Genomic DNA, 17,098 nt, shown 5'->3' with positions numbered 1-17,098 from the left:
ACTAGGGTGGGCAATCTATGTTTTCTATTTCTTTGTTGGCCTGGTATGGTTCCCAATCAGAGGCAGATGTCTATCGTTGTCTCTGATTGGGGATCATATTTAGGCAGCCTTTTCTCCCCTGTTGTTTGTGGGATCTTGTTTTTGTGTAGCTGCCTGTGAGCAGCCCAGAACGTCACGTTTCGTTTCCTTCTATATTGTTTTTGGTGAGTTGCATATTTATTAAACATGTGGAACTCTAAGTACGCTGCGCCTTGATCCGATCCTTCCATCAACGAGTGTGACAAAACAACCTATGTAGATTGTTAAGTACCATGTGTGTAGCCTACTCACTTTAAGGAGAACGAAGCCCTTTCATCCAGCGCACCAGGATAAAATGATTTTCAATTGGTCTAAATACCCACTCAGCTTTGCGCTGGGTGAAAAACAGCCATGGACGAACAGTGAATTACAATAAAACCCCTTTGAATGTCAAACTAACATGAAGTTAAACTGGCTTGTCTGTGGATGTTCAAGACAGGATATAAAGGACCTGAGGGAGGATGTGCGTGTGCTTTGTGGTTGTGTGTGTGTGTTGAGCCAGACCCTGAACCAGGCAGGGCAAGGAAACAGATCACACACACACACACACACACACACTAGAGGTCGACCGATTAATCGGAATGGCCGATTAATTAGGGCCGATTTCAAGTTTTCATAACAATCGGAAATCTGTATTTTTGGGTGCTGATTTGCCGATTTTTTAAATAAAAAAACATATATTTTATTTTTACACCTTTATTTAATCTTTATTTAACTTGGCAAGTCAGTTAAGAGCACATTCTTATTTTCAATAATTGCCTAGAAACGGTGGGTTAACTGCCTCGTTCAGGGGCAGAACGACAGATTTTCACCTTGTCGGCTCGGGGGATCCAATCTTGCAACCTTACAGTTAACTAGTCCAACGCAATAATGACCTGCCTCTCTCTCGTTGCACTCCACAAGGAGACTGCCTGTTACGCAAATGCAGTAAGCCAAGGTAAGTTGCTAGCTAGCATTAAACTTATCTTATTAAAAAACAATCAATCATAATCACTAGTTAACTACACATGGCTGATGATATTACTAGATATTATCTAGTGTGTCCTGTGTTGCATATAATCTGACTGAGCATACAAGCATACAAGTATCTAAGTATCTGACTGAGCAGTGGTAGGCGGAAGCTGGCACGTAAACATTGATTCAAACAGCACTCTTGTGCGTTTTGCCAGCAGCTCTTCGTTGTGCGTCAAGCATTGCGCTGTTTATGACTTCAAGCCTATCAACTCCCGAGATGAGGCTGGTGTAACCGAAATGAAATGGCTGGCTAGCGCACGCTACTCGCTCTGAGCCTTGGGGTGGTTGGTTCCCTTGCTCTGCATGGGTAACGCTGCTTCGATGTGGTAGCTGTTGTCATTGTGTTGCTGGTTCGAGCCCAGGGAGGAGCGAGGAGAGGGATAGAAGCTATACTGTTACACTGGCAATACTAAAATGATTATAAGAACATCCAATAGTCAACGGTTAATTAAATACAAATGGTATAGAGGGAAAACGCTCCCCAGCAGGTATATCTCACTGGTCACCCCCAAAGCCAATTCCTCCTTTGGTCGTCTTTCCTTCCAGTTCTCTGCAGCCCATGACTGGAACGAATTGCAAAAATCTCTGAAGCTGGAGACTCACATCTCCCTCACTAGCTTTAAGCACCAGCTGTCAGAGCAGCTTACAGATCACTGCACCAGTACATAGCCCATCTATCTACCTACCTCATCCCCATACTGGTATTTATTTATCTTGCTCCTTTGCACCCCAGTATCTCTACCTGCACATTCATCTTCTGCCGATCTACCATTCCAGTGTTTAATTGCTATATTGTAATTACTTCGCCACCATGGTCTATTTATTTCCTTAACTTACCTCATTTGCACTCACTGTATATAGATTTTTTGTTTTCTTTTGTTCTACTGTATTATTGACTGTATGTTTAGTTTATTCCATGTGTAACTCTGTGTTGTTGTATGTGTCGATTTGCTACGCTTTATCTTGGCCAGGTCTCAGTTGCAAATGAGAACTTGTTCTCAACTAGCCTACCTGGTTAAAAAAGGTGAAATTAAAATGTAATTTAAAAAAAAAATAGTCCTATAAATTCCTATAATAACTACAACCTAAAATTTACCTGGGAATATTGAAGACTCATGTTAAAAGGAACCACCAGCTTTCATATGTTTTCATGTTCTGAGCAAGGAACTGAAACGTTAGCTTTCTTACATAGCACATATTGCACTTTTACTTTCTTCTCCAACACTTTGTTTTTGTATTATTTAAACCAAATTGAACATGTTTCATTATTTACTTGAGGCTAAATTGATTTTATAGATGTATTATATTAAGTTAAAATAAGTGTTCATTCAGTATTGTTGTAATTGTCATTATCACAAATACATAAAAAAAATAAAAAAATTGGCCAATTAATCGGTATCGGCTTTTTTGGTCCACCAATAATCGGTATCGGTATTGAAAAATCATATTCGGTCGACCTCTAACACACACACACACTGACAGGTAAGATGATGGCTTACAGCAGCCAAAGTCAAACCATCATCTGCCCAGCCGCATCGAGCTGATTCATGTGGTGTGTGTGTGTGCATGCAAGTGACGTGAACGGAAAACTAACACAGTATATTGTGTGTTGTGTGAATTGATCAGAATGGAAATCTAACACCTCTCTAGCAGCTCAGGTAGTATCAAGTCAAACACTGGCAGCCAAGTATATTTATTCATACTGTACGTGCGACAGGGAGAGGGAAGAGTTTTAAATCAGCAGGGTAAAATAATAGTTGTGATGCTTAGAGAGAGAGAGAGACATCATTATCACTCACATGAAAGAGTGATGAGAGCTGGGCAAGCAGAACAGCCTAGAGTACAATCATACCACGACGATGGATCATACTTTCTGCTTTTCCGAGCCAGAGCAGCATTCAAACATCACCCTTCAACAACACAGACAAAACAGGAGCCAAGGACATGGAGAGCCAGGGAAACATTAAAGCCATCTGGCCTGATACATTGTACTTTACCAACACAAAACACAACCCAGAAAGAGAGAGTTTGTGCGTCGCAAATGGTATCCTAGGGGACCCATAGGGTTCTGGTCAAAAGTAGTGCACTACATAGGGAATAGGGTGTCATTTAATTGGGACACAGACAGAGACAGTGTTCTATACGCTTTGATTACAACCAACTGTGGTGGTAGTGATCTCTATCTCTTTCATGTAGATGAACACCTAAATTAATTGTGGCCAGGCACCAGCTCAGTGGTGGGGTTCTGTACTCAACGGAAGCCTTTGTGTGTCTTGTGATAGCAGCAGCAACATGCTCCATGCCCAGATATGATCATCCATATTAATTTGGGGAGCCGAATGGGGAGACAGGGACATACTGTAGGTAAATGCATAGAGATAGTGGAAGAGGTAGACACGACACAGAGATCCAGTGAGGTTTTACTACTTTACCATCCTCAGTCGCTCTGTCTGTTTCTCTGCCCTAGAGAGACCACAACAACATTACGGAAGTGTCTGGGGAGGAGGAAGAATGGACAAACAGAAGGAGTGAAAGAGACAAAAGAGAGGGAGCGAAATAGACAAATGGGAGGAGAGCAGATAAAAAAAAGACAGATGGAAAGACGGATATGGAGAGCGGTGGGTAAAGAGAGAAAATAACAAAGAGAGAGAGAGACAGAGAGAACCACCCGACAGACAGATCAACAGACAGAGAGAGAGAGAGAGACAGCGAGAACCACCCGACAGACAGATCAACAGACAGAGAGAGAAAGAGAAAAGAGAGATAGGCAGAATGAAAGAGAGAGAGAGAGAGAGAGAGAGAGAGAGTAGGAGAGAGAGTGAGAGAGAGAGAGAGTAGGAGAGAGAGAGAGATAGAGAGAGAGAGAGAGGGGGATTGAGAGATTGAGATAAGAAGATATGGGGGAGAGTAACCTCCAATCTCTGCAAACAGCCCACTCCCTGCCCACTCCTGACACTGACATGTTTTCTGCCTGCCAAGAGGAGAGAGCCTTCTCGATGGCCTCGAACACAACCAGGACCATCACTGCATAGAAAGGCCTGGTTCAACCTTCGTACGACCAACCACAACAACCCATTTTATTAGGCATTCATAATGTATTAACACCTCTAACACAAGCATCACCGCAACCACAACAATGACAATTCATTATAAAGCATTAATAATGCATGAATAACATACCTCTTATTGTTCCTTTTAATAACTGAGAACAAGAGGTTGTCAGACGGTGACTGGTGTGATGTGTGGGTGACAGAGTCTCAATGGCTTCTGCGACCCAAATGGTACCATATTCCCTTTATAGTGCACATAGCGCTCTAGTCAACAGTATTGCACTTTAAAGGGAATAAGGTGCTGTTTTGAGACACAAGCAGAGCCCATGATCAATACAGCAAGACAGAGATTACATAGCCATTGGACACTATATAACTCAACACCCCTGGAAATCAATTTCTTAGGGAATCTGTTCTTTTTTTGCCCCTTTTAAAAATGAGCATGTGCACCAAAAACTCAAAACGCATCAATAGTTCCTTTCACACATCAATCCCAATGATTGTCGTCTGTGAATATAGCATTCGTTCCTGACAACGCTGGTGACAGCCTGTCATTTCTTCCACCCCCCCCCCCCCCCCCCACACACACACCTCCGCTGTCGCAGTGTTGATGAGCACGAACTGGGAATTCATAATAGAACACGCCCCATTAACCTCTTACTGGGTTCACAGATTGGTATCAGGGAAACCACGGTGACCATACAGTAGATTGACCTCTGGGAATAGGAAGGCTACTTCCTTACAATGTACCTAAAGTAGGATTTATATCAGTATGGTTTAAATATAGGGTCCAGTTCAATAAGTAGGCCCTATAGGCCTGAAAGGAATACATGAAATCACTCAGAGGGGAAGCAGAACAATGAATAGGCTAATATCATCCCTTTTTTAAAACCCTGGCTTTTAAATATATCTATTTCACAGCACTGTCCTTTAAATATATCTATTTCACAGCACTGTCCTTTAAATATATCTATTTCACAGCACTGTCATTTAAATATGTCTATTTCACAGTAGTGTCATTTTAATGTACATTAAGTAATACATTAATAGGACATACATGCATGTACTATGTACAGTATGTAGCTATAGTGATGCCCTCTCAGTCCAGTTGTTAGGCTGCGTCGCCACAGGGGGTGAAAAGGTCAACATGCTGATTTTGTAAGAAATAAGACCCGGAAAGTAGCAGTGTTTTTTTTCTGTGTTTTTATATAATAAATGGGATAGAGTGACGTTTCTTGTATTTTCAACTGAAAGTAAATAGAGCTGCAGTAATGGGATAGCACAAACAGGCTAAAAGCAGCATTTTTCAATCCAGTCTAGTATTCACCAACCATGTTAAATTGATATGGTGTCTCGCATGATTGTCATTGTAAATAAACACAAAGATATTTTGTTGGAGCGGAGGAATAAAATATACATGGCTAGTTGCCCCTGTCTACCTATAACACCAGCTAGGCTAACATGTCAGAGGTTTAGCTCCCTCTTTCCCCATCCCTCTCCCTTCCTTCTACCCCCCTCTCGCTATCTCTCTCTCTGATCCCACTGTGCCTGTCTAATTCACCAGGGAGTTCCAATATTGACTAGGGCAACTCCCTCCAGCGATCATCATCCCTAAATGATTGCCTGTGTTGGCCCGGCCGCGGCTAGTAGATGAAGCCTAATGGATGAAGACAGCAGAGGGGAGCGGATGAAGAAGCAATTACAAGCTGGGGTGGCGTTGTGGGGCCACGCCTCCCTGTGCCCCGGGGTGGTGTTCATTAAGGAGGCAGGGGGGGTGTAATATAATGAAGGAATGGGACCACAGGCCCCGTTCCCCCTGCCAAACAACCTGCTAATCCCACGGGGGTAGGGGGTGTTGGGTAGGGTGGGTACGTCCAACAATAAGGCCTCCTGACACACGCCGCCAGGCAGGGCCCGCCACCCACCCCTCGGCCCAGTGACATCCCCCCAGAGGGGGGCAGGCGACAGCAGCCAGGGGAGAATGACAGCCCCAGGCCTGACACAGACCCCCACTACATAGCAGGCCTCAAACTCCTCCACTCTACTACATGCATTGCACAAGGGCCAGGGCCATTCAAGGGCAGCACTTCACTACCCAACTGCTCCATTCTGTTATTCTATCATTCGCTTGAGGGTGTTTATATGTTGAGGATTAATTATGTGTTTCCATAGGCTGCTGTGGGTAAACATTGAGATTACAAAAGTAAACACCAGGCCGTGGTTATATGCTAAATATAAAGTATTTTGTTTGAATGCTCGCTGGAAAATTATATTCAATACACACACTCACACGATCTAACGCAGCTCATTAAATTATGATGAGCAATGACATGCTTGATTGGCTGCAATATCAGTCTTAACAAGGAGAGAAAGGCCCCTTCTCTTCCTGTTAATCATCATTTAAGACCATGTGCAGCAAATACAATCTCCCGAAACAGAGGCAATGTTCTCTCTCCAAGGCTGTGAAGCTACATTGTTAGCTGTTGTGTGTTTAATTGATGGTGGATAATCCACAGAAAATTCCAGGATTCCAGCGTTCAAATGGAACCAGATGCAGTGGATTTTTCCAAAGGTGGGAATTCCAGTGAAAATATTCCCCACATTCAGTTCTACTATTCCATTCGTCTACCATCCTTTCTCAATGTACACATTTTTATTCAAATTCCCACCTCATGTTTAACTGAAATACATTCCAACCCTCTTTGCTATGAAAATCTCTCCTCTTGGCAGAATGCAACGCCACCGTAGACTCAATGTCCATTAGGAATCCAATTTTACAGCACCCCTGCTTATGGTTACAAACCTGTAGTCACTTAAATGGTGTACTAATAGGAGTCTTAATGCTGCACTGTCTTCCTCTGCTGGACTCCATTCATATTTCATCAATGGTAGATAGATAGAGGGCGCTCCTCCTCCTTGGCTCTCCTCCCATGCATAAGGCAAATCAACATCAAAGCCCAATACCTCCCAATTAAAAGCTGGAATTCTAAATTTCACTCTGTGGCGAGAGATCAAATGGTTCGCACCAAGGATCCAAGAACCTCAACCCATTTTGGGAAGCCAGCCCTGGTTTAAAGGGGGTTAAAATGTTCACTGACAGGACCTCAAGGATATCACATTTGCGGTGCATACTATATCAATCATATTCAAATACAGCCGGCTACTATATCAATGCTACTGGAACATCAAAGACCTAATGGACATCCATACATCTTGAGACTAAAGACCCCGGGGGTGAAACGGTTAAAACCAGGGTTTTGAAGACAGCTGTTTCACTGAAACATGAATATTCTCAAATAACATTCTGTGTTGAGCCTCAGTGAGTGATCATGATCAACGATGATCACAGAGGGTAATTAGCTGGTTGGGCGTCATATAGCTGTAGAATAGCAATGTGTTCCGCGCGCCGGGATCCTTTTGAATCAAACGAATGAATGTCTGCATTCTATTTTGGATTTTTTTTGCTCATTCAAAACCAATGACCCAAAACCATGGTGACAAGGACTTTAAAGACGCAGGAAAACATACTGAAAGGCCTAAATGTATGTTTACCTCAACTACCTGTTTCAGTAAAAGGTAAACACAGTAAAAACCTATTCAATGGAAGGAGCACCCTGTGTACCGATAGGCAGGAGGAATTTATAAACAAGGGAGCGAGTCTTGATGATGAAAACACATGGTCTTCTCTGAACTCCGCAGATTTCTCCACTTAACCTACATAGCAGCCCAAAGCATCCAAACAAACAACCAACGATCAACTACAGTACTTCTACATAGGGCTATGTCTTCATCCATCAAACATCTCTCTACATCATTAACATATATCCAAATGTCATTTGCTGTATGCTGCTTTTGCACTCTTTGTCCATTTTCAAACAATGTGTGCATAAGCTTAACCTGAGTTACAAAACATGGACAAATCACTACATTTACTCAACGTTGTGTTGTTGCTTCTTTGTCCACTTAAAGACAACAGCGGGCTTATGACCAGAGTTGCACAAGAAGGAAACAGTCTTTCTTCTCCAGAATCACCACCGTCATAGGGAGGAAGTCCCCTACTACCCAACCACAGGCTCTAAATCTGAGCTAATTAAAAGAGTCTTATTGAAAATAGGATCAAGACTGCTTAATCCACTTAAAGCCTCACTTGCAATTTAAGACAATGAAGGCATTTAAGCACTGAGAATACGTTGAATGTTATACAACCCTCCTCCCACCTGTCTCCATGGACTGAACTTAGAAAGAGGTTGACATTGTGAAATGAGGCAATGCATCAAACCGCAAGCGCCGGGTTCTAACTTGAGTCTTTAAATTATACAGTACCAAAGGCTTCTTAGCTCAGTTGTGACAGGGAGGGAAGAAAAACATGCACACACCCGGGGAAAAAAGAGCAGGGCCAGTTAGTGACCAAAAACCAATTGTAACAGATACAGGGGCAGAGGCCAGTTTCTGGTTCAGTGAATGACTGTGTTCCAATGATTTCAGGTCAAGACAAGGTAGGCCTTCAGGCACCTAGAGGTGTGACTGATAGGCCCACATAACACAATATGGCAATATTTCTGCAATGGTGAGATTTCAAGCAGTTAGGGGATGAAAAAGCATCCCAAACATGCACTCCTTCAACCAATAAATATGCTTTGCAACACTGTTTTTGGTCAATAAGGGAACGCATCTCAATAGGATGTTTTGACAGAATGTGGGCGCACAGTGAATATCCCCCACTTCGATTTGATATTATAGCACTATTTTTTTAATCCCATAGCATATATTTCACTCGCATTGTGTTTGCTTCACTTCAACGTTTTATCTGTGGTGATGACACCCATGCCGCTCAGAACAATGCACACTAGGAGGTCAGCTTCACTCCCTATTTTCACTGAGAGAGACTAGATAAACAAGGTTGAAGGTTCAGCGGAAGTTCCGAATACCAAAAACACAAACAATGTTCCATTCGAACGTTTTTTTAATTTTTTTTTTTAATGTATCGACACTTTATTTTATTTTCAATGAGGAGTAAACACAATACACGCATATAAAGTGCTAAATAAATGCTTTGCACAGAGTATCGTATTTTGTTTGCTTCCATTCATTTATCAGACACAATGTAACAACAACCAACAAAGCGATTAAGCGGGCACAGAGTGAAAAGAGATGCACTGATCACGGAGGTTCCATTGCCCCGAGTCATGCGTGGTGCGTTCATTTTTATAGCTGTAAAACCATAATGTATTCATAGCCTATAGCCTACAAATGCATGGAAAGAGCAAAGACTCGTGAAATGCGTGGAAGTGGTGGTGCCTATGAAATAAGCACGCGTTAGTAACCGTTAGTAAACTACAAGATAAAAGACAAGTGGTCGTTGTTATGTTGATAGTGTGCAACAAAATGAAACAGCAGCATATTCCCTATTAGATTGAAACTAATTACATTTTTTTGGTGTAAACGAGAGCGCCGCATTTTTAAAACATATAACCAATAAACTAAAACATATAACCAATAAACTTACCGACGCCGTATTTCTCGTGTTCTGTAGGTATCCACATATTTACGATTGGTACATTAAAGTAATTTGTGAGAACAGCAGCTCAATGCAGATATTTCGTGCTGTATAACGCATTCTAGGCTATTGAATTCCTTTCCTCCGCTCTGAAGTCATTGTTCAGATTGCAGGAGAGAGAGCGGCTACTGTATCTTCATATTGGATTTAGAGGAGAAGGAGCTTTGCATTGTGGGGTTTGTAGTAAAACCGAATGACGTAAACAAACTGAGAGAAAAAAAAGGACTCAGAGTCCCACAAAGCCATAATGAATACATGGATGAAAAGAGTACCACAGTATGAGTCATAATACCCATAAAACCTAGCAGTCAAACAGGGAAATGTTTCCAATTGTTTTTCCACCATTCATTTTTCCCATAGTGGATTTTAGAGTGCGCTCGTAAATTCCCTCTGGAGCACTCTCGTCAGAGTGTGCCAGAGCGCAGAATAACAAAAAAGCATAATTATTTTGTAGCCAGCAGCACAGTTACAGTCACCAACGCTCTAGATAACATGAAAACAGCCTAACCAGCTCTTCTAGGGCGGAAAAATGGTCAGAGTGAGGTGTTCTGCCATTTATGTCTGGAAGTAGCTAGCAAGCTAGCCAACTTTAGCCAGTTAGCTTGGGTGCTTGACTGCCATTGTGAGGTCAGAACAGTAGGATCAGCGAAACGCTCTGAATTTACGAACGGACAATCTGACAACACTCTGAATTTACGAACGCCCAGAGCACACTGAACTCTGGAATGCACCCTTAGAAAAATGTAAAATAAGGGCTGTGTTTCCTGTAGGCTTACCCTGGTGTGATGTTTTGATGACCGTGCAAATCTCGCTTGGACAAGGTAACTTTTATCAATATATTCACCTGTATTTACCACCCAAAAATGAAATGCTAATTAGCTGCTAATGTGGCTATCATAAAGAACTACAAATGTCATGATGTTCTGGATGAAACTTCCGAATTGAGGCAAAGGTAAGAATCTCTTCATTAACTATCTAACGTTAGCTAAATGTAGTAAACAATAAATTGGCAACATTTATTTTATTGGACAATTCTGTGAAAGTTTTAAATTGACACAGTGCCTGTTTGTAAAGGTGTTAGCTAGAAATGACATGCAGGAGCTTGCAGGGATTTGTAATTTTGCATGATGTCTACTGTGATGCTAATTAGCATTTAGAATCTGAGAGTAAATAGTGACAAACATATTGATTAAAGTCACCTTGTCCGAGCGAGATTTACATATTTATCGAAACTTCATGCCAGGGTAAGCCTACACGAAACACAGCCCTTAGTTGAAGTGTTTCTAAAATCCCCTAGGGGGGAAATTAATGGTGGATAAATGATTGGAACCATTTCCCTGTTTGACCGCTAGGTTTTATGGGTATTATGACACCTCCACTGTGAGGCTCTATGAATACATACATGAACGCTTTGCTATTCTTGAGTTGTGGAATACTGCCTTGTCATTGGATCGGTAGATGTGAGCCTGATGCAGTAGGCTAGTTAGATTTATGCCAGACAGGCAGAAAGTCTGAGTGAGAGAGAGAGAAAAAGGCCAATATGAAATTGTAGGCCTTGTCAAATGGTTGCCTACCATGTCTCATGGTCTCCATCAATGGAGATGATAGGCCTATAGGCTTCTGAGTGGTGCAGCGGTCTAAGACACTGCATCACAGTGCTAGAGGCGTCACTACAAACATGGTTTGATTCCAAACTGTACCACAACCGGCCGTGATTGGGAGTCCCATGGGGCGGCGCACAATTGGCCCAGCGTCGTCCGGGTTAGGGCTTGGCCGGGATAGGCCGTCATTGTAAATAAGAATTTGTTCTTAACTGACTCGCCTACTTAAATAAATAAACAAGAAGAGATTCAATTATATTATGAATCTACGATATATGTTCTTAAAGGGATACTTCGGGATTTTGGCAATAAGACCCGTTAGTTACCTAGTTCCCCAGAGTCCTGAACTTGTGGATACCATTTGTATGTCTCTGAGTGCAGTTAACCCTGGGCAACATAGGCCTGGGAGGCTCACAGGGATTTTGATATCCACAGTACTCCACCAATTATCACATTTGTTAACGCAATACTTCTTGTAATTCCCCAATAAAAAATGTATAATAAAAATGCACTGTAATGTAAGCTTTAAAACTGTAAGGTTCTATCTCTGCCTCATGGCAAAATGTGTAGAATTGCAGGAAATTTGCCTTAAAATGTTATTTCCCAGTGCCCAAGACTGGGTTCGTCCTGACATGCACTGCCAAAGTCATTGTAGAACTCCTTGTATGCTATTTTTTTGTTTCAGCTCACTCACTTGTGCTTTGATTATGAGGGGGTCCCTGATGAATTTGCTTTCACCAAAGGGGTCCCAAAACTTTGAGAACCCCTGGTCTAAGGATGGCCTAACCATACCATTACATATACATGAAAAACAAAATGCATAAGTAAATCATAGAATCTCTATGGGTCTAACAATATGACAGTGATATTGCTAGAGATCCCAAGTGTTGTGGCACCAGGGTGTTTCAGATTCAGAGGTTGCGCATTGACTACAGATGGTGTACGTGTTGGCTGACATAACCCATATTTCACATGCCAGGCATGGAAGAGAAGGCTGTTGCAGGACATGCATTCCAGTCCTCTTACTCTTCTGCTGCTAGGGTGAGCACAAAAATAATGCATGAGTGTGTTGAGGACTGCAAGACACTCCAGTATACAGCCAAAAATGCAAGGCACTGTCGGGTTTGTAGCTCACATAATGCCTGCAATTAACTAAGTCAATGTGTATGATTTTAAAGCTCTGACCTCCTAATCTCACCCAGTTTCCCTCCCTCCCTCCAACTCTGTGTTTCAGATCAGTTCAGAGGCAACGCCAACCCCTTTCAAATAGCCTCTAATAGTAATTCCAGCTGCAAGCTGCGTAGTTTGCTTCTCTTTGCAACTTAAACCATAGATGTTGTTTATTAAACAGCTGCACATAAGCTTCCTCACTCATAGTCTGTTCTACTGTGAAGCTGTGGGTTGGTTGGTTTCCCCTTATGGACCTAGCTTCCCTCACCCCACTGCTGTAAATGCAAGTGTGTTTGGCACAAAAAAAATGAAATGGGTGGTTGAGCTAGCTAGCTGGCTGGGTTTAGACTACAGTTTATACAGTGTTTCCGCCATGTTACAAGTCGTTCACCCTACACGCCACCGTGGTCTCTGCCATGTCTCGATGGGGCATGGAGAGATGGGCCCACGGAAAACTCCATCTGAGATTAAATAATCACAAGAGGAGACTAGGGGTAAAGTTTTTCTTGATGTATTCCTTCCTCCCTCCCTGTAAAGAAAATAGATCTGGGTGGGTAGTGCTCTTTCATTAAGGGTAGGAAACTTAAGTCTAGCCGGTTCCAGCATGTAGTTCCATCACACCTCTCGGGTCAGCCAGGGAGAAGTAAAAACATGAATAAAAATGAGTGAAGACATTTAGAAGTTGTTGACTATTTATTTATAACAGGTGATTTATAAATGATGAATAATGCCTTTGGTATTTGCCATCATATGTATTATATTGTATATAATGCATCTCTGGCTTTATCAAAGCATCAAGTCTCACAAGGACATAGCATGTCCTCTACCACTGTGAGTATCCCATGTGAACTGAGTAAGCCAGTGCTCTTTGAAGAGGAGAGATGGAGAGACCACATGGGGGATAAAGGAGAGAGATGGATAGAGAACACCACCACAGGGGTAGGAATGGTGAGGAAAAACATGGGTCAACAGAGGAATACAACAGAGAAGCGAGGATGGACAGAGAGAGTAAAAAAAGGATGAAGAGAATACCAAACAGAGAGAAAGATCAGTCGGGTTACGGTGTTTTCCACTGATCACGCGGTTGTGTGGACTATAACCAAGATGACACTGCAGGCTCACAGTGTCCTAGACCCAGCTTGGTGCCATATGGTCCCTGGAAAGACACAGTGACATAGCTTGAATAGTTAACGTAGGATGCGACAGAGAGAGAGAGAAGGAGATTATATATAATATATATATATATATATATATATATATAGAGAGAGAGAGAGAGAGAGAGAGAGAGAGAGAGAGAGAGAGAGAGAGAGAGAGAGAGAGAGAGAGAGAGAGAGAGAGAGAGAGAGAGAGAGAGAGAGAGAGAGAGAGAGAGAGAGAGAGAGAGAGAGAGAGAGAGAGAGAGAGAGAGAGAGATATGTCTGAGGCTGAACCACACTGAACCACACACAGACCCAGTAACCCAGATAGAACCCTGAAATATCACTCAGCGCTTCATTTCTGCAAATCACCCACCATCGCTTTTCATCTACAATTCATAAAACAAGAGCTGAGATGAGAGGAGAAGAATGAACAGGAGAGGAGAGGGGAAGGAAGGATAGGAAAGGAAAGAGATGAAGATAAGTGTTTTCCTACTATTCTAGAATTCTACTCTATTCTACTCTATTTTTCATACTATTATACTATACTTCTATTCACTATTTCCACAGAGACCATACCATTTGTACTCTACCATGAGTTTGTAGAGACAGGCTATGGCCAGTGACACATATTTAAATGGCACCAAACCTTTCAAGTCTCCTTCTCTCCCCAGGAGTGTCCTTGTCATGTCCTTCCATTTCTCCTAGAGAATTCCTTCAGGCATCATACCAGTCACCTTGCTTGATAATTCAGCAAATTTAAGCTGCTCAGTGTTGATTGACTTTGTCATTGCTGGAAGGTTGAGTTAAGTAAGAGTACATCAGGTAATCACAAGAGACTAGTACTCTATCTGTATTACAGCAGTTCTGTCTTTCATTTTATTCACATCATGCTGTGTTGGTCTGCCAAGGCGATCATACTGTATGCCCTACTGTAACAGACTAACAGTTGTCAATTTCCTTTTTCCGACCACAGGATAGAACTGTCTAAATATATCTCAGAAAAGAGCCCATTTATGATTTAAGCTGTGCATGTTGAGAGCTTGGGACTTTATCTGCTAAAAGATGATTCTGAGATAATTGGCTTTAAAGTTCCGAACCCTGATTGGTTTGAATAGTGTCCGCAATTTCTATCTTGTATTCTGTTTAACTAAACAACATGAATCCGGAGTACTATATAGTACTATATAGGTAGAGAGAATTTAACAGAAAAATGCTATGCCAATAGCTACATTTTGACTAAAATGCAGATATAACCTTATAGTCCCCCACGCTCTCTCAGTATCTGACCTTTCCAAGCAACACGAAAACAGCTCCATGGTAAAAGGGTTAAATGTAGGCTGTACCTATTTTAGTGCTAAGGATTTTAATGGAGATCTTTCATCTGAAAACTGATGGCCTTAGTTTAGGCCTTAATTGTCATGTACTGTCATGTTGTGTCTTGTCTCTGTCCTTTCCCTTCACCCTGTCTCCCTCTGCTGGTCGTTGTTAGGTTACCTTTCCACCCCCTCTTTCCCCCAGCTGTGCCTTGTCTCCTCCTAACCACCTCGTCACCCCTTTTCCCACCTGTTCCCTTTTTCCCTCTGATTAGTCCCCTATATCTCTCTCTGTTTTTGTTCCTGTCCTTGTCGGATTCTTGTTTGTTGTGTTTCATGCCTGAACCAGACTGTCGTCATGTTTGCTGTAACCTTGTCTTGTCCTGTCGGAATCTGCCGGTCCGTCTGAGCCTACCTATGTTTGGTAATTAAAGAAGCTCTGTTTAAGTTAATTCGCTTTTGGGTCCTCATTCACGCACCGTAACAGAAGAATCCGACCAAGAATGGACCCAGCGACTTCGGATCCTCTCCACTCAGCCGTCGGGATCCAGGGAGCGATGCTAGGCAGACACGAGCAGGAAGTGTCTGCTGCTCGACATGCCGTTGAGACCCTGGCCACCCAAGTCTCCAACCTCACAGAACAGGTTCACCATCTCCGCCTCGATCCACCGGCCACTTCCAGGGCTTTCGAATCTCCGGAGCCCAGAATCAATAACCCGCCGTGTTACTCTGGGGAGCCCACTGAATGCCGCTCGTTCCTCACCCAGTGTGATATTGTGTTTTCTCTCCAGCCCAACACTTACTCCAGGAGCACTGCTCGTGTCGCCTACGTCATATCTCTCCTTATTGGACGGGCTCGTGAGTGGGGCACGGCAATCTGGGAGGCAAGGGCTGAGTGTACTAACCAGTATCAGGACTTTAAGGAGGAGATGATACGGGTTTTTGATCGATCTGTTTTTGGGGAGGAGGCTTCCAGGGCCCTGTCTTCCCTATGTCAAGGCAATCGATCCATAACAGACTACTCTATTGAGTTTCGCACTCTTGCTGTCTCCAGTGGCTGGAACGAGCCGGCCTTGCTCGCTCGTCTTCTGGAGGGTCTCCGCGCAGAGGTAAAGGATGAGATTCTCTCCCGGGAGGTTCCTTCCAGCGTGGATTCCTTGATTGAACTCGCTATTCGCATTGAGCGACGGGTTGATCTTCGTCACCGAGCTCGTGGAAAGGAGCTCGCGCTCTCCGTCGCCCCCCTCTCCGCATCACTACCATCTTCCTCTGCCGGCTCGGGTGCTGAGCCCATGCAGCTGGGAGGTATCCGCATCTCGACTAAGGAGAGGGAACGGAGAATCACCAACCGCCTCTGTCTCTATTGCGGTTCCGCTGGTCATTTTGTCACTTCATGTCCAGTAAAAGGCCAGAGCTCGTCAGTAAGCGGAGGGCTACTGGTGAGCGCTACTACTCCTGTCTCTCCTTCAAGATCCTGCACTACCTTGTCGGTCCATCTACGCTGGACCGGTTCGTCAGCTTCCTGCAGTGCCTTAATAGACTCTGGGGCGGAGGGCTGTTTTATGGACGAGACCTGGGCTCGGGAACATGACATTCCTCTCAGACAGTTAAAGGAGCCCACGGCCTTGTTCGCCCTGGATGGTAGTCCTCTCCCCAGGATTCAGCGTGAGACGCTACCTTTAACCCTCACTGTTTCTGGTAATCATAGTGAAACCATTTCTTTTTTAATTTTTCGTTCACCTTTTACACCTGTTGTTTTGGGCCATCCCTGGCTAGTGTGTCATAATCCTTCCATTAATTGGTCTAGTAATTCTATCCTCTCCTGGAACGTCTCTTGTCATGTGAAATGTTTAACGTCTGCTATCCCTCCTGTTTCCTCTGTCTCTTCTTCACAGGAGGAGCCTGGTGATTTGACAGGGGTGCCGGAGGAATATCACGATCTGCGCACGGTGTTCAGTCGGTCCAGGGCCACCTCTCTTCCTCCACACCGGTCGTATGATTGTAGTATTGATCTCCTTCCGGGAACCACCCCCCCCCGGGGTAGACTATACTCTCTGTCGGCTCCCGAACGTAAGGCTCTCGAAGATTATTTGTCTGTAGCTCTTGACGCCGGTACCATAGTCCCCTCCTCCTCTCCCGCCGGAGCGGGGTTTTTTTTTGTCAAGAAGAAGGACGG

The 17,098-nt window shown here is 43.4% G+C and overlaps 1 protein-coding gene across 1 annotated transcript in view; it reads right to left on the bottom strand.

Moving 5' to 3' along the window:
- Nucleotides 1–9,788, bottom strand: part of LOC139378707 (dedicator of cytokinesis protein 4-like) — a 135,425-nt gene extending 125,637 nt beyond the window's left edge. The window contains exon 1 of the mRNA XM_071121124.1: nt 9,649–9,788. Within this exon, the coding sequence (XP_070977225.1) occupies nt 9,649–9,685 (37 nt within the window). The 5' untranslated portion in view covers nt 9,686–9,788. The remainder of the gene's footprint in view (nt 1–9,648) is intronic.
- Between the last annotated feature and the right edge of the window lie 7,310 nt (nt 9,789–17,098).

The sequence above is a fragment of the Oncorhynchus clarkii genome, chromosome 21, assembly GCF_045791955.1.
Source record: "Oncorhynchus clarkii lewisi isolate Uvic-CL-2024 chromosome 21, UVic_Ocla_1.0, whole genome shotgun sequence".
NCBI classification, from domain to species: domain Eukaryota; kingdom Metazoa; phylum Chordata; class Actinopteri; order Salmoniformes; family Salmonidae; genus Oncorhynchus; species Oncorhynchus clarkii.
The sequence above is the reverse complement of the archived record's forward strand: the minus strand, read 5'-3'. Positions and strand labels throughout refer to the sequence as shown.